This window comes from Cydia splendana, chromosome 12 (genome assembly GCF_910591565.1).
Source record: "Cydia splendana chromosome 12, ilCydSple1.2, whole genome shotgun sequence".
Lineage (NCBI taxonomy): Eukaryota > Metazoa > Arthropoda > Insecta > Lepidoptera > Tortricidae > Cydia > Cydia splendana.
This window is the reverse complement of record NC_085971.1, coordinates 3,756,198-3,780,234: the sequence shown is the minus strand read 5'-3', so window position 1 is coordinate 3,780,234 and position 24,037 is coordinate 3,756,198. Positions and strand designations below refer to the sequence as shown.

The window sequence follows — 24,037 nt, the reverse complement described above, 5'->3', positions numbered from 1 at the left end:
CTAAGGATGCCCCTCTTTTGCGCAAAATAGCGGCAAAGCTGTCCGTGTGAGCATCGGTAAACATTTGCGATGCACTACAAAATCGCGGCAACCCCAACAGCATCCTAAAACCATTGTTGTACTGGACTCTAAGGGCCCTGAGCGCCTTCTGCGTGTAGTTAACCCACAGGCTGCAGGTGTAAAAGGTCCGACAATATGCTTTAAAGAGCGTCACTTTAACATTCTTAGAACACCTTGCAAACCTGCGAGCTACCATATTGCATCTGACCGCCAGGGCCCTACGCTCCCGTTCTATGTCCAGGTCATCACTCATGGACTCAGAGACCCAGTGTCCGAGGTATTTAAAACGCGTGACTTGCTTCAAAGGATCGCCATTCAGCTTTACCTGTGGAACTGAGTATGTTTTGCTACCGGCCTTGAACAGGAGCAGTTCGCTTTTTGTGACATTGTACCTCATGGCTCATCATTGTTAAAACATGTCTCACGAAATTTTAATTTCGGTGTTAATAAATATAAAATCCTTGTGTAGTAAATTCAACACTTGTGTAAATTTAACACAAACAAAATAAAGAACATATTGAAAACACGCCACTAAATTAGTATGTTAATAGTATGTGTTTAAGAAATCATGATAATATACCAAGACGGTGGCAATCAAACCCGATCCGCCTAGGAAAGTTACTTAGTTTTTAGAACGAGTACCTACAAAGTATGAGAAAATATGGACTGTTCTATAATAGTTTTGAAAAGATGTGTCCCGCCGAGTTTCATGCCGGTCTTATACAGGGATAGGTACCCTGTACCCTCCAACAATTTAGGAGGGATTTAATTCTTCACGGGCCAGAGGTGTTGCTTTTTTTGGCGTTCATAAGTATATAGTAATATGTCTACTTGAAAAATAAACTGTCTTTATCTTTATAGCTCACATCGAGCACAAAAACTTGACATGAAATCATACCACGCATCGACGACTGACAAATATAAAAGACATAACGTCTACGAGTTTCCACCCTTGTAACTTCAACGACAGACGTGACGTCTTTGTACAACTGAATTATGTGCAGACTGTCCACTTTGTAAGAACTTGACATGAAATCAGGGACGCATCGACGACTGACATATACTCGTATAGCAGTCGTAACGGCTATGAGTTTCCACTCCCCTAACTTCAACGACAGACGTGACGTCTTTGTACAATTATGTGCAGACTGTCCACTTTGTAAGAACTTGACATGAAATCAGGGACGCATCGACGACTGACATATACTCGTATAGCAGTCGTAACGGCTATGAGTTTCCACTCCCCTAACTTCAACGACAGACGTGGCGTCTTTGTACAACTGGATTATGTGCAGAATGTCCACTTTGTTAGAACTTGACATGAAATCAGAGACGCATCGACGACTGACATATACTCGTATAGCAGTCATAACGGCTATGAGTTTCCACCCCTGTAACTTCAACGACAGACGTCACGTCTTGTACAACTAGATTATGAGCAGAATGTGACATGAAATCAGAGACGCATCGACGACTGACATATACTCGTATAGCAGTCATAACGGCTATGAGTTTCCACTCCCCTACAACGACAGACGTGACGTCTTTGTACAACTGGATTATGTGCAGAATGTCCACTTTGTTAGAACTTGACATGAAATCAGAGACGCTTCGACGACTGACATATACTCGTATAGCAGTCATAACGTCTACGAGTTTCCACCCCTGTAACTTCAATGTCACTTCAAAGAACTTGACATGAAATCAGAGACGCATCGACGACTGACATATACTCGTATAGCAGTCATAACGGCTATGAGTTTCCACTCCCCTAACTCCAACGACTGACGTCACGTCTTTGTACAACTGAATTATGTGCAGAATGTCCACTTCGTATAGCAGCGCATTGTAATATGCCTACTTGAATAAACTATTTTTTATCTTTATCTTATCTATATCTTCGTAAGCAGAAAGTCCCGAGTTCGAATCGGTAAGGGCATTTATTTGTGTATGATCATAACTATATTATGTAGATGGAAAAAGCTTTGGTATCTTACGAGTTCAAATTTCGCTCTCTAGACGCTGATTTTTCCTTAACTTTTTAACCGCCATAATTTTTCATCGAGCGTACTCGTGTCACCGGCGGTACGAAGTTAAGCGAAGTTTTGAATTATTTATCAGACCGCGGTGAAATGAGCCCGATTTTGTTTGTCTTATTTGGCGGTTAAAAGGTTAATCCCTAGATCCCTACTAATATTATAAATGTGAAAGTAACTTTGTCTGTTTGTCTGTCTGTTTAAAGTGACTTACTGCTTTTTGGCCTAATACTGCTGTCACGCTTATACCGCTGAATCGATTAAGATGATCGATGGTATGGAGATAGTTTGAGGCCCGAGAAAGGACATAGGATGGTTTTTATCAATCATCATTATTCCACGCAGACGTAGTCGCAAGCAGAAGCTAGTTCAATAAATAAAGCTATGATCGTACCAAACGAAAGCACCCGCTAAGAAGTGGATCATCTGCGTGTTTATCCTGCGTGAAAGCAATTTCACAGATGCGTTCAGAAGGAAACGTGGATAACGCGACGTAGGGTTAGCATTTTGATTGCTCGCTTTGATTTAACGAGGACGAATTGTTGGTCTCGGACTTATATGTAGTTTTCTAGCTGGACATAACGCAAATTGTAATAAAATTATTGGCCAAAATGACAGTCGTACAACGTACATCATTCGACGTTTAAACGAAAAGAAAAAGTGTATCGGGATGAGAGACTACTAAAACTACATTAATTAAGTTTCGATTAGCGTTGAAAATTTCCGGAAAAAATCCCGTTTCTTTCCAAACGGCTCGTTTTTTTTCGGATTTTTAGGGGAAAAATACCATGAGATTTACCGCTTCAATTTTTCTGAAAAAAACGATTTAAACAGGTTTCAATCGGTTATTTTTCTTAATACTGGTGAGTAGGTGAATGATTATAGACTTACTTTGCCAATTGACATCGGATCGGTGTCAGTTCAGTACAGGTGTGTCATTACGAATTGTTATTGTAATGACTTATTGGTTTTTTTCTTTAAAAATCCGAAAAAAACGGTAAAAAACGAAAATTTCATAAATTCCCGATAAAATCATTTGATTTTTTCCGACATTTTCAACGCTAGTTTCGATTGGTGTTTTGTATCAACGATTGTCAACTTGGCTAGGCCCCCTGGTATTTAGAACTTCATTAAAATGAAGTAGGTACCTATGGTATTAAGCTTGTAGCCCTCTTATTAAGAGCCAACGGGAGTGGTCATTTCTCCATACAAATGTACTCCTCGTTTTCCTCCGTGGTTTTTGAAGCTAGAGCAATGATTTTTTCAACACAGATTAATATTGTCAATATCTGTGTCGGACCGTTTTGCTTTTTTTGATATTTTTGTTTTTTAAGGCGCTAGAGCCCGTCAAAAATGGCCAAAATGTCCTAATTGACTATGCCGCAATGAGAGGCGTGGCATTCAAAACTGATATCAATTAGCCAAAAAAGCAAAACGGTCCGACACAGATAATTTCATAATCATTTAGATTTCCAAATTTGGTTACGATTGGTTAAGTTTTGGAGGAGGAAACAGAGGAGTACGAAACCTCGATTTTTACGCAGGATTTTTCGCCTTGTCCTTATCGCACTACTTTTAGGTGCCGCTAACGGTAGCGAGACGGGTATATTTACCTAAAATATTTAGAATAGAATAGAATAGAATAGAATAGAATAGAAATACATTTATTTATGACAAACAAACACAGATGACAAAAACATGTTGACAAATATACAATGTATAACATTTAGTGAAAAATGCCATAAAAGGGTCACAACTCAGCATGTTGCTGGCAAAGCCAGCGCTGTTCTTCCGTTGTAACCCAGGCGTACGCCGTTCGACGACGAGGCGGTTATGCTATAATTTACTAAACTAATTAAAAACTAGAACTATACCTAAAACATAAAATTGAAACTAAAACTATTTAATATACAACTTCATTACATTGCGGCAATTGCCGTATCTGGAACAGGCCTGACAGCCAAGTGACAGCTGGCCGCCACGCCATGGCCACGTCACACGGCACGACACCAGCACGGCCATATTTGTGCTATGACATAGCTATCCACGTGTATATTTTGTGCAGAAGACTTAAAAACTTCTAGTCGTAAAAGCTTTAAACAAACCAAAACTATATCACTAAATTAATTATTTGGAAAAGACGAACAAATTAAAATAAAGTGACAAAAAATAGTGCAGAAATGGTTGGCTCATGGGACATAACTACAGGTATGTGAAAAAAAAAAAAAGGCTTCTTAGATAAAACTAGTATCACATCTTAAACTTTCCTGTCTTTGCTGATGTTCATATATCTCTTTTTTTAGCGTAACTTTGAAACTATGCACACTTTTCAGGTTCCTCAAAGGCGGAGACAGATTGTTCCAGCATTTTGTTGCCAAATATCTAAAACTTCCACGGAATGCAGCCGAACAGTGACGGTGCGTTAACAACTGCAACCCACATTGTCGAGCTACACGAGTCTTACGGAAGGAAAGTTTCTCAAAGAGATACGCAGGAGACCGCTGGTGCACTACCTCAAAAAGAAGACTTGCCAGATGAAGCTTACGTCGGTGTAGCATTTTAAGCATGTTGCATTTGTTTAAAAATGGGGTTACATGTGCCCTTAACGGAATATTGAAGCAAAAACGGGCACAAGCGTTCTGAACTCGTTGCACCAGTCGCTTTGTTTTAGTGAGTAGTCGTGGACCATATACTATATCCATATAATTTAATTTTGACAGAACAAGTGAGTCAACTAATTGGATGCGTAGAGTTTCACACAAGAAAGGTCTTATCTTGTACAAAACTTTTAACTTATAGAAACAGCTCCTAACTAAATTTGAAATATGTTTCTCATACCTGAGCTCCGAATCCATTAATAGGCCTAAGTTTCGTGCTTCACTGACACGCTCGATGGCATTTCCCATTAATTTTACATCCATTGTAGGATTAAGCCTAGCCAGCTGATGTTTACTGCCAAATGCTAGGTACTTTGTTTTGGCAGGGTTCAATAATAAGCCATTACTGGTAGCCCAGTCCGCTATTCTACAAAGATCCTCATTTAGTTTGCCTATTGCATTGTCAATGTCCAACTGCTTGAATGAGATATACACCTGCACATCGTCTGCATATATGTGGTATTTACAATGTTTTATATGCCTTATTATGTCGGCAGAGTACAAAATAAACAAGATCGGGCCGAGGATCGAGCCTTGAGGCACCCCTCGTGCTAGTTTCATGCTCTCTGAGATGAGCGATGAGCCATCACTCAAGCTTAATTTTACATGCTGGCTACGATTTGCAAGGTAACTATCAAACCATTTAAGTGCACCAGAATCAAACCCGTAGTAGCTCAATTTTGATAACAATAATACCGTATCTATACAATCGAATGCCCGGGAAAAGTCTAGCAGCACTAATATAGTACACATTCCTTGATCCTGAGCACACAGTATATGATCAGTGACGTCGAGCAAAGCTGTCATGGTGCTCCTTCCCTTCCTAAAGCCCGACTGTACATCCGGTAAAATATTGTTTTTCTCTATATATTCTGTTAATTGCAAGCACACAACCTTCTCCAACACCTTAGACAGACAGGGCAATAGACTTACTGGTCTGAGATCTTTAAGCTGGGTAGGATTTGTAATCTTAGGGAGGGGTCGTACAACTGCTTGCTTCCAGGCGTCAGGAAAAGAAGAAGAAAGAAGAAGGATTAGAATAGAAGCATTTATCAATTTTGTTATTATGTCCAAACTGTTAGGTAATGTCATCATGATCATATCTAGATTTATGCCATCACAGCCCATAGCATTTGTTTTCAAGCCTTTAATTATTGTAAGAACCATATCGGGGCTGACCGGCTGCAGCTTAAATACTGAATTATTAAATCTGTCAAATTCAAAATAGGTCAACTGTGAAATAGATGTTTGTGCAGTACACGGCAGGTTTAGAAAATGTATATTTATTGCATCAGGGTCATTAAAGCAGGATGGTAAATCAGGGTCATTTTTAGGGATTAATGTAGATTTAAGATTCTTCCATAAAACTTTAGGGTTTTTTATTTTATTATTAATATTATATTTAAAATACGCTACTTTCTCATTATATAGGGCTTTATTTACTGTAGATTTTAACTCTTTATAGTACATTTGCTTAGCACTTGTCTTGTTTTTATGATACTCTGCTGCTGCTCCATCACGCAGTTTCATCATGAACTGGATAGTGTCAGTGATCCACGGTGGGCGGGGAGCCTTAATTACAATAGACTTGGTAGGTGCATGTAAGTCAAATAATATTTGTAGGTTTTTACTGAAAGCATTTGCAATTTCATTTGCATTCATAATGGGCAGCAAATTCCAACACATTTCTTGCAAATCCTTTTCATAAAAATTAAGTTCTATATTTTTTATGGGCCTATATGTGGTGGTGTATGGCTTGGGCTTGTCACGTTTAATGAAAAACTCGCAAGTTATTAGACAATGACCGTGTACAGATCCAAGGTGCTCAATGTTAATGTTTCTAGCTTGTAGATCTGTGCACACCACATCAAGCAGTGTCTGGCTCGTGTCAGTGAAGTGTGTAGGCTCTGTTATCAATTGGTTCAGGCTGAAACTTGTTAAAAAGTTATGAAATATTTGAAATTTTGTGTCAGTATGTACAAATAAATTAATATTAAAATCTCCTAATAAAATAATATTATCATAATTGTGTAAAAAACTAATTGTGTCGGAAATGGCATCAAAAAATAGGTCGGTGTTCATCCATGGAGGTCGATACGCTGTCCCCACTACTAGCTTCTTTCCGTTAAGGGTCAATGCAACCCACATTTGTTCCACTAAGCTTTGTTTAGGGTCAACTGGGTGAGATAAAGTGCGAGCACTGACTCCTCGTTTGATATAGAAACCCACGCCTCCACCACGAGAACGAGTCCCTGGCGGGCGCGGTTTGTGCCTCAGCTTATAGTCAGGTATTACTGGTGCTCGCCCTTCTTCACCCTCTCTCAGCCACGTCTCATTTATAGCTAAAATATCAAAGTCTTGTCGGATACATGCTGAAACAATATTATCATGGTTTGTGCCTAGAGAACCTGCGTTAAATAAACCTATTTTTAAGCGTTTCTTAGTGTGTGTGATTTCTAAATTCATTTTTCTGACATTTAACAACCATACTCGTATGATAAGCTTTGCATGAACAGCCGACACAGGAAAATTTATGACGATGATTATAAAGGCTAATAAAATAAATATACTGCATTTGTAGCGATACATCGATAAGTGATACTTGGCTAAGATATACATATACCACAAACTTATATATAATACACATAGTTATTAAAATTAAGAAACACATAGCCGCAACTTTTATTGAATCATAGTACAACAAACCCAATTCTACCCAAAAACCTTTCCTATATCGTCCTCAGATTTTATCCGGTGCGCTGCGTCCCCACTCTTATTCCCCCGTCATTTAAAACTCAGCTCCTGTTTCGTCTTAATATTTGCACGTTTGGATGTTCGTTCTTCCTTCAATCAAAATCGCCAGAACGGATTTCGTTGAAAGTTTATAAGGTAGAAAAAGCCATAAGATACTTTGTATCTCGAAATGTATCCTCAAAGGGGTGTAACGATAGTTGCAATTTACGAGGTTAGGGGCAGTTTAACGACTTCTACGGGCAAAGTTCAGGGCAGTGAATATTTGAATAGTGTAACAATGATCTTCTTTGTCTCTTTATAGTAGGTATATTCTCTAATCCTACCACTCCCTGTGTTAACTACCGGTGTTACCTCAAAGAATCTGAATTCTAGTAGATCCTCACAAAATTTGCTTCTTTCTGCTCAAAATTGTATATTGTAAATTTGTAACTGTTCGTTCACTTTTCGGGCTGTTCGGCTATGGAACACTCTTCCTGTTGAATTTAAGACGCGCTTAATCCCTTGCTATTTTCACATCCCATCTTATAGATCAGAGGTCGGCAACAAGCGGCCCGCGAGCCTCCCTGGCTATTTTGTATGTAATATTGACAAACGTCAAAGTCATATTACCAAAGTGCGGCCCGCGTCAACTTCGTTAACTACTATGTGGCCCTTGGCTGCTAAAAGGTTGCCGACCGCTGTTATAAATTATTATCTGATCTGCCCCATTCTTAGTATTTCTGCTCGCGTTACTGGTTATCATTTTTGGCTACAATTGTATTATTGCATTGTAATGTATGTTCTATACATATATGTACCTACTATATATGTGTCACTTATTGTTTACCTGTATTTTTATATTATGGCGTGTATTCTTTTGTACATTTATTTTGAGGTTGTGCAATAAAGAGAATTCGTATTGTATTGTGTAGGTATTGTATATTCACTCGACGATCCATACATATGCATCGTCAGTTAAGGGTATACTTGCAAGGGCGAGATGTAATATGTACCTATTTGTAGGTATATATGTATAGGTATCTTGCCCTTTAAGCCACGTCGCATTGAGCGGCCGCTATATATTAAAACCATATTTAACCAAGGGCAGCTAAGGGTGTTATTTTAGGGCCGTCAAAACATCTTCTAGCCTATTACTTAGTTGAAGGTAACCTTTGCGTTTTACTATATAAAGGGTCTATATTGAAATACCTACGCATATTATACTGCTACACTGACGTATTTAAATTAAACCATCTTAACAAATGAGGTCTGAGTTCGTCAAGTGTGTGTTAAGAGCCCATCAACGTGCACACTAGCGCCACTGCTAAATAATCGTGATTATTTAAATTTAACGACAGGTATTTAAAAAAAGCGGCCGCTACGTACTGTATTGTGTATTTAGGTACCTTTTGAATACATCAAACTAGTTTTTATGTTGCTGGATTCGTCAATCTATGCATCCAAAGTTAAAACGGCCGTTTTTGTTTTGAGTTCCTAGATCGACGAATCCAGCAACATAAAACTAATTTGATGTATTCAAAAGGTACTTAAATACACAATACAGTACGTAGCGGCCTCCTTTTTTTAAATACCTGTCGTTAAATTTAAATAATCTCGATTATTTAGCGGTGGCGCTAGTGTGCACGTTAATGGGCTCTTAAGTAAGCACCGGACAAAATAAATAAGTACCTAGGTACTATCAAAGAGCAAATAACCAATTTAGGTACCTACTTGCCTATGCTGTAAAACAAAAACGTTATTACCTACTGTAATTGGACAGTAATAAGGAATGTCAAAACGAGTTGGCAGAGTATTGTATTTCGTGACTCGTAAAACTAGCTAGGTATTATATTTTGTTTTGAGGCGTGTTGTGATTCCAATGCTTTCAAGTTTTAAAGAATCTTGATTCTTGGGTAAAATCTTGTTTAGAGCTTCAACAAACTGTAGTTTTACCTTCAGTAAGTGTCTATTTAATGCCGTCATTTTTCATGGCAATCCCTACACTATCACTAAAAACGTCATTCCTTCAAAGTAATGTCAGTATTCATGATAGTGTCCGGCCCATATAAAATATATATGTGCTTAGATTGGCTAGCTGTATTCAGCACGACAAGGAATATTAAGGTTAATTTAATATTGTTAACAATATAACAATAACATCAAAATGCGCGGAGGATAATCAATAATCATACTCTACCTATACTCTTTTACTCTACACTCTATTACTCTAGCTGTAAGTTTTCCTAACAAATAAAATACATAAACAAATAAATATTTAATTAATTATCGAATTTTGTTTACCAAATGTATAATACCTGTATCCTATTCAGCGTTTGATGGATCCCAATGTAATTACATTAGTGTGTAAAACATGTTACCTGTTAACTAAAAGCAACACCATTATGCTATTTTCCGTTATTGAGCGTAGTCATTTCCGAAGCCGTGCCTAGTAAATTAAATTATCTAACAGGCCAATTCGAACGTACAGTGATATGATGATATCAGACTGTGATCTCATTGAAATATCGTGCCTTTCGCTCATACTTGTGTCAGTACATAGCGCGGGCGAGACGCACGATAACTAAATAATATGATGCAAACATCATTCTAATGTCAGTGTATACTTTCGAATTAGCCTGTAGGTGGATTTAATAATGCCTAATACGAGTCTGGATGTTCGCTTTTTACATTTTGGTTTATTAATCCTCTAGTCTAGCGAAATTTTCTTATTGGATACGTGGATGTATTTGCCCAGCAAATGTTAGTGCCTCTGGGGAAAAGTTCGTAATTGAAATACACGTACTTTTCAGGCCAGATGTAATAATATTTGGCTTGCTATAATTGCTATCGCTCAGCTAATCTCTTTTGCCTTGAGAAAGTTTTAACTTCTACTTCTAGGATATTTAAATATTAATAATATTTACGTTATTAATATTTATTATAGGCTTGTGACTGTGATCGGTCTAACGTAAAACTATGAAAGTAATTTTCCTCAATGTAACTGAAAAAAAAAATAGGCCATCAAGCAGTTATTTATCAACCTACATAAATAACTGCACCAATCTTTCTGGTGCTCTCCTGAATTAAGGAAATTGAGGAGAAATTTAGAGGAACGCAAAAATAAGTTTAATTACTAATTTTGAAATTACTTTTGGTGCTGTAATCCAGTAGGTATTTTTTTTTGCATTCTTCTAAATTTGTCCATGAGTATACTTATTCACATATAATTGTGTAGACAGATCTCAATGTCTACGAAGCCATAAGATACAATGATTCACGTAACTCGTAGCTCCGGCAGTGAACTTGAATCAACTAGGGCCGAATAGCCTGGAAGCGGGCCAGCAATCTATTCTCGGCCGATGTCACCGAACCGATCGTGTTCGGATGACATTTGGGATCTGTCGATGGTTAATTAGTTTATTTATTCGTTGCACCTTTTTTCATTCGTGTCCCACACGATGATAAAAGTTATTAGGCTATTAGAGAAGGACTAGGCAAAGTAGGCAAACTCTGCACATTGTAATATTTAACAAGGTATTGGAAGTGTCACCGTAAACGTCAAGTTTCCATGAAAAAATGACCGTATGGTTCCACAATTTGTTACGTCTAAGTTAACGCAGAGTTAGCATAGAATGGACTCTAGGTAGGTACTCAAAGATTTTACGGGAAAGGTCAACGCAGATGGCGCGGCAATCGAAAAGGACCCAACCCAACATGTAGGAGATTTAGATGTAGAGTTTAAAAATTAGACCAGTTAAGGGCCACTTGCACCATCCCACTAACCCGAGGTTAAGCGGTTAAACCGTTAATCCAGTGTCAATTTGTACTGGTAACCATGGTAGCTCCAGATTTAACCGGTTAACCACGGGTTAGTGGAATGGTGAAAGTGGCACTTAGTCAGCAAACAAGTGAGAAAGATCATAGAAGGCACGAAGGTGAAGAAGACAAGGCGCTGAAAATACTGTCAGATAACTTAAGTCTGTCTTATTTTAAGCGCCCCCTGTATTAACAACTGGTAGTTTTGTTTTTAATTGACTATACGTAAATGTTACAGTAACTGGCTCGATAATCAAAAACAAAAAACACGGAATATGATTCCACCGCACCGTTCCAAAACAAACAAAAACAGATGGATTACATGAGAACTTCATCAAAATGTAAAATTACAAAAGTTTTAGTGAATCTTAAGTCGCTGACAGCTGTCAACTAAAAGAAACGCGTTGATTTCTACACTGTCAAATTTGACGTGGTATTAATATTAAGTTTACGCCCGGATACCCAAAGTTACACTCGTAAATGACTAGCTATTGGCTACATCAACATCAAATTGAGGACATTGTGCCATCAAAATGATATCTATATGCTCGTACTTTTCCGTTTTTATTGGCGTGAGCGAAACGAGCGGGCGGCTGACATTATTTAGATATCATTTTTGATGTCACGATTAGAGATGCACCGGATATTCGTTTACTATCCGGTATCCGGCCTATCCGGAAATTATTTTAATATCCGACCGGATACCGGATAATGATCTACTATCCGGCCGGATACCGGATAGTAACATTGCTTGATTTCGGAGTAAACAAAATTGGATTTAAGCAACAGTCACTGTCATAAATTCATAATCGTACTCGTTTATTATTATAAAACAATTTAAACATTCCACTGACTTGCACGCGCACTCATTTTGAACCTAGAAATGAGTCCGCGCGAATGTTCACTCGGAAACAGGTCAAATTGAAATTAAAAATAAATTAAATATTAAAAACTGCACAATGCGCACCTGAAATACCGAAATGTAGGTATAGTTCCGCCGGTCGAATATTCGGCGGCCGATTACCGGATATTCGGCCGTTGGTCAGGCCGGATATTCGGTATCCGGTATCCGGCCAAAAACTGTCCGTTGCATCTCTAGTCACAATATAAGTTTAAATTGGTCTCTGGTGGAATTGATAGAAGTAGTATTGATGTTAAAACAACTTAATAGCCGCTCAAATTAGTAGTTAGCACTTGTATTGTTGGTCGTTTGCTTTTATATGTTGGCTATAAAAACCAAACTAGACACTAATACTGAACTAATGCTACTTGTTAGTATTTATAATCTGTACTTATTGTGAAGCACTGCAAGAGCGCTGGTGGCGTAGCGGTAAGAGCGTCGGACGCGAATTCATATTCTATATGGAGGATAAAACTCGGATCCTCAACTTCTTTGGACACGTGTCTCGGCGAGATGGAACATCCATTGAGCGCCTAGTTGTGCAAGGAAGAGTGGGAGGTGACAGGGCTAGAGGAAGATCGCCAATGAGATGGACCGACCAAATCAAAGCCAGTGTGTCGGCCACAGTAAGCGAATGCTCACGGAAAGCAGCTCTACGAGAGGAATGGCGACGTGTCGTTAAACAAGTCGCTCAAAAGTCTACATTATGGCCACGACCACTCTGTCAAGAGTGTAACGAAGAAGAAGAAGATGGAGGATAGAGGTAAAGCGGTGCCGTCATATAGCGGCCGTATCCATACAAATACTACGACATCCATATTTAGCCGTATTATTTAGTATGGAGACGGCCGCTATATGACGGCACCGCTATCCTAGGAAAACCGATCTTAAGGAAACAATCTCTTATGGGAGCACTGTTGCTAACATAGAAGGTAGGATCGCATAGAAGTGGTATACGCGTGCCTCCGTGAGGGACAAAACATACGCAAATGCGACACTGTGATTGGTCGAATTCATTTGTTGCCCACCATTCTCCATACTAATAAAAAGGTGGGGAACAAACAAAAAGTGAGACTGTGACAAGGACAAGCAATAATACCGCTTTCTCTGCTACTCCTACTGAAAGATACATAAGACTATCCCGTTCTGTCAGTTACCCCCACCACTCATGCCAGATCCAGGTATATCCTAGATTCATGGTTGCTAAAGTGTACAGCTGGCAGCTGTAAATAATAGTTTAAAATCTCTCCGGTGGCGCTAGGGTAGCTCAAGGACATGACATGAACTTAGACGCGATTGACGAAGGGAAGTACGCTGTCAGTGATTTGAATTTTTTAATCAAAGTGAAAAATTTGTTCGCGATGTATTGTGGCACCTCCTGTTAATGGTTTTTTGATGAACACTTTTCAGACACATAGGTAGATTGTTCTCCGTACCTCTACCCTCCATAATATTCTAGTAAATATGTAATAGGTAGTTACTGTCATGACGTCATGAGTCGACTCATGACATTAGGTATGTCTGTATTACCAAGTCCATTCTACGTGTTTACACCTAAACCTAAATCCAATCCAAGCTTTTTGAATATTACAACTCGATTTATTTTATCGAAGAGCCTAAACAAAATCAATTTGTTTAGGCTCTTAGAATTTTATTAGAATGAACGGCAATGGCGCCAATGACAAAAAGCGTGTGTAAGATTTCAATGTTGGCGCCGTGCCCGAATGTCAGCTGTTACTTTTGTGACATTTCCTACAGGTTCCTCATATTTTTATGATTCAGTTAGAGTCTGTGCGGAAAGAGAAGAGTCGTGGAATGTATGGGCCCAATACATTCCACGACTCGTCTCTTTCCGAACAGAACAGACCCTAGCAGCAAAAACCGTCCTCAAGCTAAAAGGGTGCTAGAACCTTCTAGTGTGAAATAAAATAAGAAGAAGGTCGAAGTGCATAGACCCAGTCAGATATCAACGATGACGGACTTAGGATGCTGCCATCTACCTCAGCGGTAAGTGGCAGGAGAAAATAAGGAACATAGCGAGGAACTTATCTGCGGCCGGCCTACCCAAGGTGACAATCACTATCGTTACGACAACGAAACGCTCTGTGTCTCTCTATTACTCTTTCATATTAGTGTGACAGTGACAGTTGCGTTTCGATCGCTACGGAGCGTAAGCGATTGGCATGTTGGCTACGCGGTTCTGTTTATATTATGTTAATGGAATGTAGGAAAAATGACAATGCGCTTGCCGCTGCGTTTACCGCGTAACACTAGAAAATGGGTGTGCGGCAAACGCATTGCGTTTAACGCTGCATTAATCGCATAAAACAATCGCGTGCTTAACGGCGCGATTCGGGAAATGAATTAGAGATTCACTAGATATGAAATAGTAAAGATATGTGACGTTCCACGACAAAAGGTACCTTATGGCGATTGGCGCCTACACTATTTTTAACGCTGCTCCAATATTATTGCGGCCGCTATAAGGTACCTTTTGCCGTGGAACGTCACGTATCTTTACTATTTCATATCTAGTGAATCTCTAATTCATTTCCCGAATCGCGCCGTAAGTATCTGACGAACATAAGTAAAGCAGTTAAGGTCACGCTTTGATACTATTTGATACTAGCAGTTACCCTTGGATATCCACAAGGACAAGCAGAACCTAAATCCCAAACTAACATTTAATTAAACTAATTCAGGTTGAAATTAAACTACAGCTGGAGAGTTCCCATTGCAATCAGAGTGAAACCGTGAAATTGCCAGTGTTGTGTTTTGTATTATGACTTTGATGTTCCAATACTGTGAAATTAGCAGGTCTACGTACGTGCTTACACTTACATATTATGTAGGAAAGTTTTTGACACAAACAAGAATACAAATATTTTTTAAAGTTCACCTTGAAATTCCATTGTCACTATTAAATGACCGTTCGAGTATCTTATTACAACGACATAAGGCCCAAATATGATCAGTTAACGAGTGCATGTGTAGCTTTTAGTACAGGACAAAGTTAATCGCATGTTTAGTGAAATTACAAAAGATAAGTAATTTCTACCAAGAACGCCGAGCTTAAGGGGCCGGTATATGACGTTTTCGATTTAGACCTCACTTTGTAACCATAATTTGTTCAATAAATGTTTAATAATTGCATTAAATTACACGTAAATTTGTTCACGAAGAAACCGCGTACCGACTCTTCATGCCATTGTATTTTTAATTTGCTGTTATTCTCTACAAATCGACACTAAAAGTATCAAAAAAACAAAATATGGAGTTCCGTTTGAGACAGAAGCAAAACAATTTTGTCTTTGACAGTAATTGAATTATTGTATGATTCTGAAAGCTAGATAATTCAGCTACCAATTTATTATCGATTTATATTTTTACTCACAAAGACAACACAGAAATTCAATCTCAAATGTAAACTTTCGAACAATTTCCATACATTGACGACATCACTCAAAATTCTTCTTCAAGTCAGATGCCCGTTGGGGCTACACCGGAGCACACGTGTACTTCTTCAAATGAAAATGACAGCTTGATTTTCTTGCTTTTGACAATTATATTGACATTAAAATATATACGCACACGAGAAAGTATACCAGTAGATAAATTGTATTTCAAAAAATAGGGTACATAAATATCAGCTCGCGTCTCATTTAAATTTGATTTGCTGTTATAATGGTTGAAAACCGCAGTAAACTATCTTAAAACAATACGATTACAGTCGAATTTAAGTATTATGTTCCTTCAAAACTCGCTTAAAATGAAAAAAGTTTAAAGACTCATCTTTACTGATTGGGATCAATTTTTATTATGCTGGTATCATTTTGCGTCAGTTTAAAAACGTATTTGACTTCTGTACGTCAATGAATTTTGATGACAATTGTAATCTTGTATTATATTATAGAACTTTTATCTTAAAATAATGCCTATTAACAGAAAGAGTTATGTAATTCGTATAAGTAATACCTGAAAGTCTTGTACCTAGATCTGTAATACCATGGATTGCGACGAATAAATGATAATGATTATGCGGTTCGTTCCGTCTATATGTATAATGCGTGTACGTGCTGTTCTCTGAAAATCTTCAAGAAAAAATAACGGCTAGACCAGCACTAAGTACTAGCGAGTTTTTGCGGCTTTGGAGACCGAGATGAAGCTTACAGGCCAATAGCGCTCTAGTTATTGTTATGTATACCTATGTATCGAATGTTTTATAAATTACCTATAAAAAGCAATGTTTTATTTCGATTAGGTCTACATTTTGTGCATATTGCATATCTGAAGTATTTTCGTACTAAACTTGAAACTTTCGTTCAAACTAAATAAAATAATTATTCCAAATGTACAGTCGCCTGCAATTTATGTTACACAACGAAGGCCGCAAAAATATCTGACACGATCTTATTTGTAGAACCATAAGACCATGTCACATATTTTTGCGGCCTTCGAAGAGTAGGTACCGTCATTATCACCAACTTTGCCCGCTTATTTTTTAAAACGAATTTCTCAAAAAACATCACATCATATGACTTTTTTTGCTCAGCACGTCCATTGTGATCAAACGCATCAGTTTATTTAAAAGAAAAAATATTTTTTATCATGTTTTTACTCATTTTTTTGCGTTTTAGAGGGCGGGCAAAGATATCCGGGGTTTTCGCCAACATTGCCCACGTCAATTTGGTATTCAAATACAGCTCGTATGATGATGATGTCTAAGGATCACTTAAAGGTTTTGGGCAATCCTACCATTCCCTGTTAATAACTTAGCGATAAGTGAAAAAACTTTAAAAAAAAATTGCTGGGCAATGTTGCCTACCCGTTTTTGCCCATTTCCAAATAAGGCTCGCCTAAGCATTTTACAAAGGCTAGGGTTGTCACTTTTGAGAAAATCTGTTACAATAGTTTAATGGCCAAAAATATGATTTTTGTTGTGTTTTTCATTCGTTAACGGGATAAAACATCTAAATAAAGGATAGATTTAGATTTTAGATAGATTTAGATATTTATTCTCATAATATTAAATTACATTATAAAATATGCTAGACTAATCTACACGAATTTATATTATGATCGTCATTCATATTTACATAATATTATTTAATACATACAAATTAAAAAAATGTCTTGCAATAATTAATCTTATGTCAACAATTATCCATTCATGTCAAAACAAAATACGGTAATAACTTAGTACGAGTATCTCTTAATGATCGTCATGTTCTAAATAAAATACTAGGTACATATTACAATATACATAAATCAATAACTGAGAACATGTCAAATTTATACGATTCAATTTTCAATTTAAAATGTCAGGGTCATATACTCATTTACAGAATAAAGTGGATTATCCAATAAAAGGACTCTCAGTTGACGTTCAAATGTTTCGTCAGATGTTTCCGTTCGTAATTCAGCGGGTAGACACTCGTAGTATGTCGGGCCGATTACTCGCGGGTTTTTGCATGAAAGTGCCATGCGTCGCGGCACTGTTCTGAGTCTCCCCGTGGATCTGATTATTTTGCCCGTGACAAATTAAATACAGTATATATTTATAAACTTATTTTAGTGTACAAACATAACCTTCTTTTACTTGCGAAGTTGGGTAAATTAGATGAAAGTGACAACCCTAATCCGTTTTTGGTGGTGGGCAATGTTGGTATAGATGCCAAATTACCGGATTACTTTGCCCACCGCTAAAACTTTTGTGTATTTAGGCCTTTTTAGTTTAAATCTCAATAGACATAATCTATGCTTCATGTGTTATAACTCAAACCCGGAAATATTTGTCAAAGGGTTCTCAATTTTTTCTACTTGCATTCATTATTTATCAATTTTTTGCCCGCCGAAATATACCCTATATTAGACAACTCGCTCAAACTCTAAATTCCCAAGTCAAGTTATGCACAAGTTTGGTATATAGTTTTGTCAGAAATATAACCTATTTTCTACTAAAAATAGCAGGGTGGCCATAACTATTATAATTTTTTCTACATTAACGAATTTGTTTAAAATTGTCGTGTTGGGCAAAGTTTCCCTGGAGGCAAAGTTGGCGCTAATGACGTAACATATTATTGCAGGTGACTGTACATAAATGTTTCGGTGATTTTGAGATTATTTTTCAGGTTAGTTTACTAACAATCAAGTTATGCAGATACCGATTTCGTGAACGTATAAGTAGTAAGGTACCGCTATTGTTTAGCGATACCGATTATTTTTGAAGGTAAAACTATACCGTTGAAATATAAAGATATTAAAATTACAGCAGGGACAACCATTTTTTATAGGTGTACCTAAACCATCATTGGCCGAGCATTAGCAAAGGTCTCCGTTTCAGCTTGGGCAAAAATGCTTTTGTATGTTCTCCTTTGCAGATCACATTTCTCAACTGATTCTCGTGAAAATTTGTAAGCAGGTTCGATAGAACTATTCTGTTTCGCTTTATCCGCCAAAATGGAATTGCCACCCTGCTGAAACTTTATTTATTTAAATTCCTATTGAATGGATTTTGCACCTTATGAAAAACCGTATAGAGTAGTAAATAACATTTTACATCTGACTTAATGACATCTAGTTTTATTCGCTTTAATTGTACAAAAGGCGTATCTCGACAAAGCAATATTAGGTAGTAAAACAGTCAACAATCAAATTAATTAAATAGGTAAGTACGTCACGTGTGACATGAACAGACAAGGAAAGCAAGATTAAATGCATTGTTTCTCTTTCATCTTTCAATGGAACGCTTTTACCCTCAAAGGAGGCTAGTGGTCAATACTAAACTAAAAGTCCAATCTTAAAAAAAACATGATGGGTCACTGACCTGTCCCAGTAAAGTGAGGTAGTGTGCGTGAAGTGCGCTTGTGTGTGAAATGGGGTAAATTGACAGAATCTGAAATTTTACCCACCGCTACCGTCGCCTTAAAAGATGGTGCTCGTGGTGCTTTCCATAGAAAACAAAGCGCCGGAAGCTCCGGCCCAGTGCTCCGGCCCGGCCCCGGCCGGTCTAGCGTGAGTCATCCTTTACGCTTCTACGTGATCAAATTCTAACTGATCAATCAAATTGATAAAAAAAAGTCCAGGGACAAACCCGAAATACCTTTTTTCTTATTCATTATAAAATCAGAAAGTAAGATGAGCAGTTTAAACTCTTAGGCCCACTTGCACCATTCTACTAACCCGGGGCTAACCGGTTAAACCTGGAGTTACCATGGTTACCAGTACAATTTGACACTGGGTTGGCGGTTAAACCGCTTAACCCCGGGTTAGTGGGATGGTGCAAGTGGGCCTTAATGACGCAATTTAGGTATAACTATATTTTCCTTTCCTAGTTAGTTAGCTAACTAGACTACTAGAATCTAGAATCACTAGAACTTGCACTAGAGTTTGAACTCACTACCTAGAACGAATCATATTTGGCAGGTCTCACCAGTGGAATCTGTGATCTTCCTGTTTTACGGATAACAAGCTCACTGTCTCAATGTTTGGATACAGTCAGTGTCACGAATAGCCTTTGAAGTGCCATTAATAGCCGTCAAACAGGACAGGGACGTTTACGAGATCCAGTCTTGGACCGGTGAGAATAAACAGGACACTGTTATTTTGTGTTGAAGCAATTTATCAATGGGTATATGTACCTACATTTTCATAGACAGCAATTGCATATCGTAATCTGAATAAACATACTTAAACAACATGAGCACCGAACCCTACTCTTCGTATGGCTCTGCTTCATTCCACCCTATAGGTAGACAATTTTGTAGTAGGTATCAGTAATTGAAATATTCCGTGAAAATTAAAACATAAATTGTTATACATTTAGTTTATTGCCAATAAGTCTTGTTAGCGATACTAACCACCTTTCACTTTAGATTTGTGCACTGAATAAAATATCATCCCGCGGAAATACGTAAGGCAATGCAAACAAAATCTCAGCCACAAGGGAACCCAGTAACAACATCAAATATTTTTACAATCCTCCCCTCATTCCAAAAGCGAAACATTTTTATTTTCAATCCAAGCCCGAGACACGAGCTCACTCTATGAATTATTAAATGGCGGGAACTGCGACCCTGCTTTTATCATTCGTGCGTTTAGCCGTTTATATTCAGCCAGTGATACTGTGGGGGTGTACTGGCAACTAAAAGCGCGTTATTAAAAAGTTTTAAAAATAAGAGTGATCTATGGTTTGACATTGATACGGAATGGTCCAATGACAATAAAAATGGGTTTCAGTTGGGAAATTTGAATTGATGGGTTTCGGTAAGTATAGTTTTACTTTTCACCTAACACAGGGATAGGGAATGCAAATCGGTTATTTTCGGTTATTTTTTTGTATGGAAATTATCGGTTATTAACCGATTTCGGTTAATAACCGATAATTTCCATACAAAAAATAACCGAAAATAACCGATTTGCATTCCCTACACAGGGAGCTATTAATCACCATAGTTTATCATTGCGACAGAGGATTTTTAACATTAGAGCGTTTTGTCCGATCCGATATCGGATGTAGGATCCTACATTACATCTGATGTCGGATCGGACAATGTGAAAACGCTCTTGTTACGCGCTACGATGACGTCGGCGACGTAGCGCTACGAGATTGTCTTAAGGCTTCTACAGACCTTGCAATAAATGGCTCTAGAAAGTAGTATAAAAAATAAGTTATAAGTACTTATGTAGATTAAGTGGGTAGAACACAAGAGGATAGAGAGCGCTTTATCCGCCAACAAACTGTCCTCAGTTTGGCGGAATATAAAAATGTTAATATATACTTAATGTAAGTTTTTTGTAATAAATAAATTTAAAAAAAAGATAATTGGTGGTACAGTCACCTGCAATAATATGTTACTCTTCGAAGGCCGCAAAATAATCTGACACAATCTTATTTGTAGAGCGATAAGATCGTGTCACATATTTTTGCGGCCTTGGAAGAGTAACATATTATTGCAGGTGACTGTACGAGTAACGAATTCAATCGATCGATCAAATGCCGCAATGTATTGAAAATCGATTATCGGTGACGTTTTGAGAGGCCATTTATTTTTATTTAGAAATTTAAATCAGGCAACAAGGCCCATATTACAAATACCTTACAGACTAACATACATGTGTATTTGTACATATGTATGTTTGTTTTATTGTCACTGTTTCTTATTTAATGTTGTGTACTTTCCGTGCATCACTCGTCCATCGTCCATGGCCCCGACGGAAGACCAGCGTTGGCCCATCCAGGCTAACACCATGCATGCTGAGTCGGGACCATTTCGTGGCTAATATTACTTGTTATTGTTATGACTGTAATGATGTGTTGTAATGTTATACTTGGTCAAGCAGATCTTGTCAGTAGAAAAAGGCGCGAAATTCAAATTTTCTATGAGACGATAACCCTTCGCGCTTACATTTTTCAAATTTGCCGCCTTTTTCTACTGACAAGATCTGCTTGACCAAGTATATGTGTAAATTTTTTATTTTTTGTTCCTCTTTTTTTATCTGTTATTTCTTTGGCCACGAATAAACTATTTCTATCTCTTTGTATTTTATAAACTTAAAACTAAACACTATTTAGGCCACAAAACGGCGTAGCTCTGTTGCATCGGCTGCTCTATACCTATATCCCTTGGCCAGGTAAAGGGTTAAAATGATGAAAACTTAGTATTACTTCCACCAAGTGCGCCGTTTATCAAAATTCTCAGACCTACATTTAAACAAAATGTTCTACTTTTGTTGAATATTTAATAAAATCCCTAAAATTTTGCCAAGCCGTAGCAAAGTTAATTTATACTATAATTCTAATATCCATTCAAATTATTCATTAGTGGCCTGGTAATTATTAAATCTACAAGTATAATTAGCTCCTTAGCCTCTCTAGGGTTTTAATTGGCGGTATTTTGTAGATTTTACGCGGAATTTATTTATATTTCTCCAAGGTTTACGTTGGAATTATTCAAGAGTTTAATATTATTATAATTCCATAGGCCATGACGCATTTCAGTGGTTAAATTTTCCATGGAAAATGTTGAAGCTTGGTAGCCCTTCATGGAAGCCCATATAAGCTTAGGCACCAGCCGCGATAGCAGAGTACGCTGGTTCGATTCCAGCCCTGGGCAATGGAGGCCTTGGTCACTTTTTCTTAGTGAGTATATGACATAGATTCGTTTTAAATACAGATGAAATTCATAACCTGCCAGAAGAATAAGCCTCCATGGAACTTACAACATGAAAAGTGCACTGATTTGGTTGGTTGATTAATGACGGCTGATGACGGTAAATGTCGTTTGGTGTTATTGGTGGAAACAACAAATCGGTGTTATCGGGATTTTGATGTAACAGCCTAGCCTTCTAAAAATGTGTTTATATCACCTTAAAATAATCACATTTTAGTTACATATCTATAGGTACACTAAAAAGAGATTTATAGATATAATTTTTTTAATAAACTTTTTTGACCGCCTGTGGATTTTTAATCAATAATTTTCCTGAAATTGTACCTTCTATAGCCGGTCAAACAAGTTTGTCAGTAGAAAAATGCGTGAAATTTAAATTTTCTATGGGCCGATAACCATTCACGCCTAATATGTATACATTTTTTCAATTTGCCGCTTTTTTCTACTGACGGAAATGGCTTGACAGACTATAGATGTGCAATATGGAGTACTCTATCGAATATTTATCCTTATCCTTAATATTTATCCTTATACCTATCCTTTTTTCCTGTAACCATAGACAAAGCAGCCAACATTTAAATATCTACTTTTTTCAGCCAGCGTTATTGTCACGGAACAGTGTATCCTGCAGTGTTATAAAGAACGATGTAATCAAGAGTTATTTTTATTTTACAGCCCGCTACCAACATTGTACTTACGAATATACATAATATGTTATCATTTCGTACGGCTTTCGTCTAATGGCAATTTCTTGGAAAATGAAGATTTATTGGTTGGCGGTGCACGCGGTATTTAGTTGTGGCTTTGCCTTGGATAAAATACTAAACTAACGAGCAATTAAAAGCGACCTTCGGAATATCGGTAGGTACATAGCGTTTTCGACGATAAATTACGTTTACCTTCATTTTTATCCACCGGATTTTCTGTGTCGGCCATGATAATAACTGAAACACTGTCACACACAAATCACTGGGTTTTATTAGCTCACTCACTTAAAATTATCGCTAAATCGACCTTGTCACGCATGTCTTCACACGAAAACACTGAATACATAATTATAAGTACTCATAATTTTACGTTTTAATCCTATTTTTTATCGCGAGTTAAGTATGTTCACCAAAAAAGAACCTTTTCGAAAAAGTTACAAGTCGTTCGCGGCAATATTTTCGCGCCAACGAGCGTTTGTTTTTATTTAAGTCCGACACACACGTCCCGATGCGACAGACGTTGGTCAAACACTGTTCTATTTCAGTTGATTGTACAAAATGAAAAGTTGTTCGCACGTGCAATTAAGCGGGAATATTATTGTTTGTATACACCGCTCGCAATTGCACGGGACGAATTTGATTTATTTTCGTTTACTTCGTTTGCCTGGATCTCTTTTAATTGCCAAGCGAAAACGTAATTGCTGTAACTGTCGGAATGTAACGCATTTTTTCGTTATTTTTAGTTTCTATGCCAAAGTTAAACCTGTGATCGTCTGAATAATGTAACGGTTGGTTTCGTAGCAAGGTATTTAGGTAGGTATAGCGGTAGACGGATCATTTGTAATTTTACCAAACCATGAATCAGAAAATTACTTCAAACGAAATGACGTTAAAAATGCTTACCGCAGAACAATGTTTATCTAGTTTGAATAATGAAAGACGTCGGCTTTCATTT

At 37.5% G+C, this 24,037-nt stretch overlaps 1 protein-coding gene across 1 annotated transcript in view; it reads right to left on the bottom strand.

The window, feature by feature from the left end:
• LOC134795289 (adenylate cyclase type 2) overlaps nucleotides 1-23,834 on the bottom strand; it is a 288,583-nt gene extending 264,749 nt beyond the window's left edge. Inside the window, exon 1 of the mRNA XM_063767091.1 lies at nucleotides 23,275-23,834. Within this exon, the coding sequence (XP_063623161.1) occupies nucleotides 23,275-23,311 (37 nt within the window). The 5' untranslated portion in view covers nucleotides 23,312-23,834. The remainder of the gene's footprint in view (nucleotides 1-23,274) is intronic.
• Between the last annotated feature and the right edge of the window lie 203 nt (nucleotides 23,835-24,037).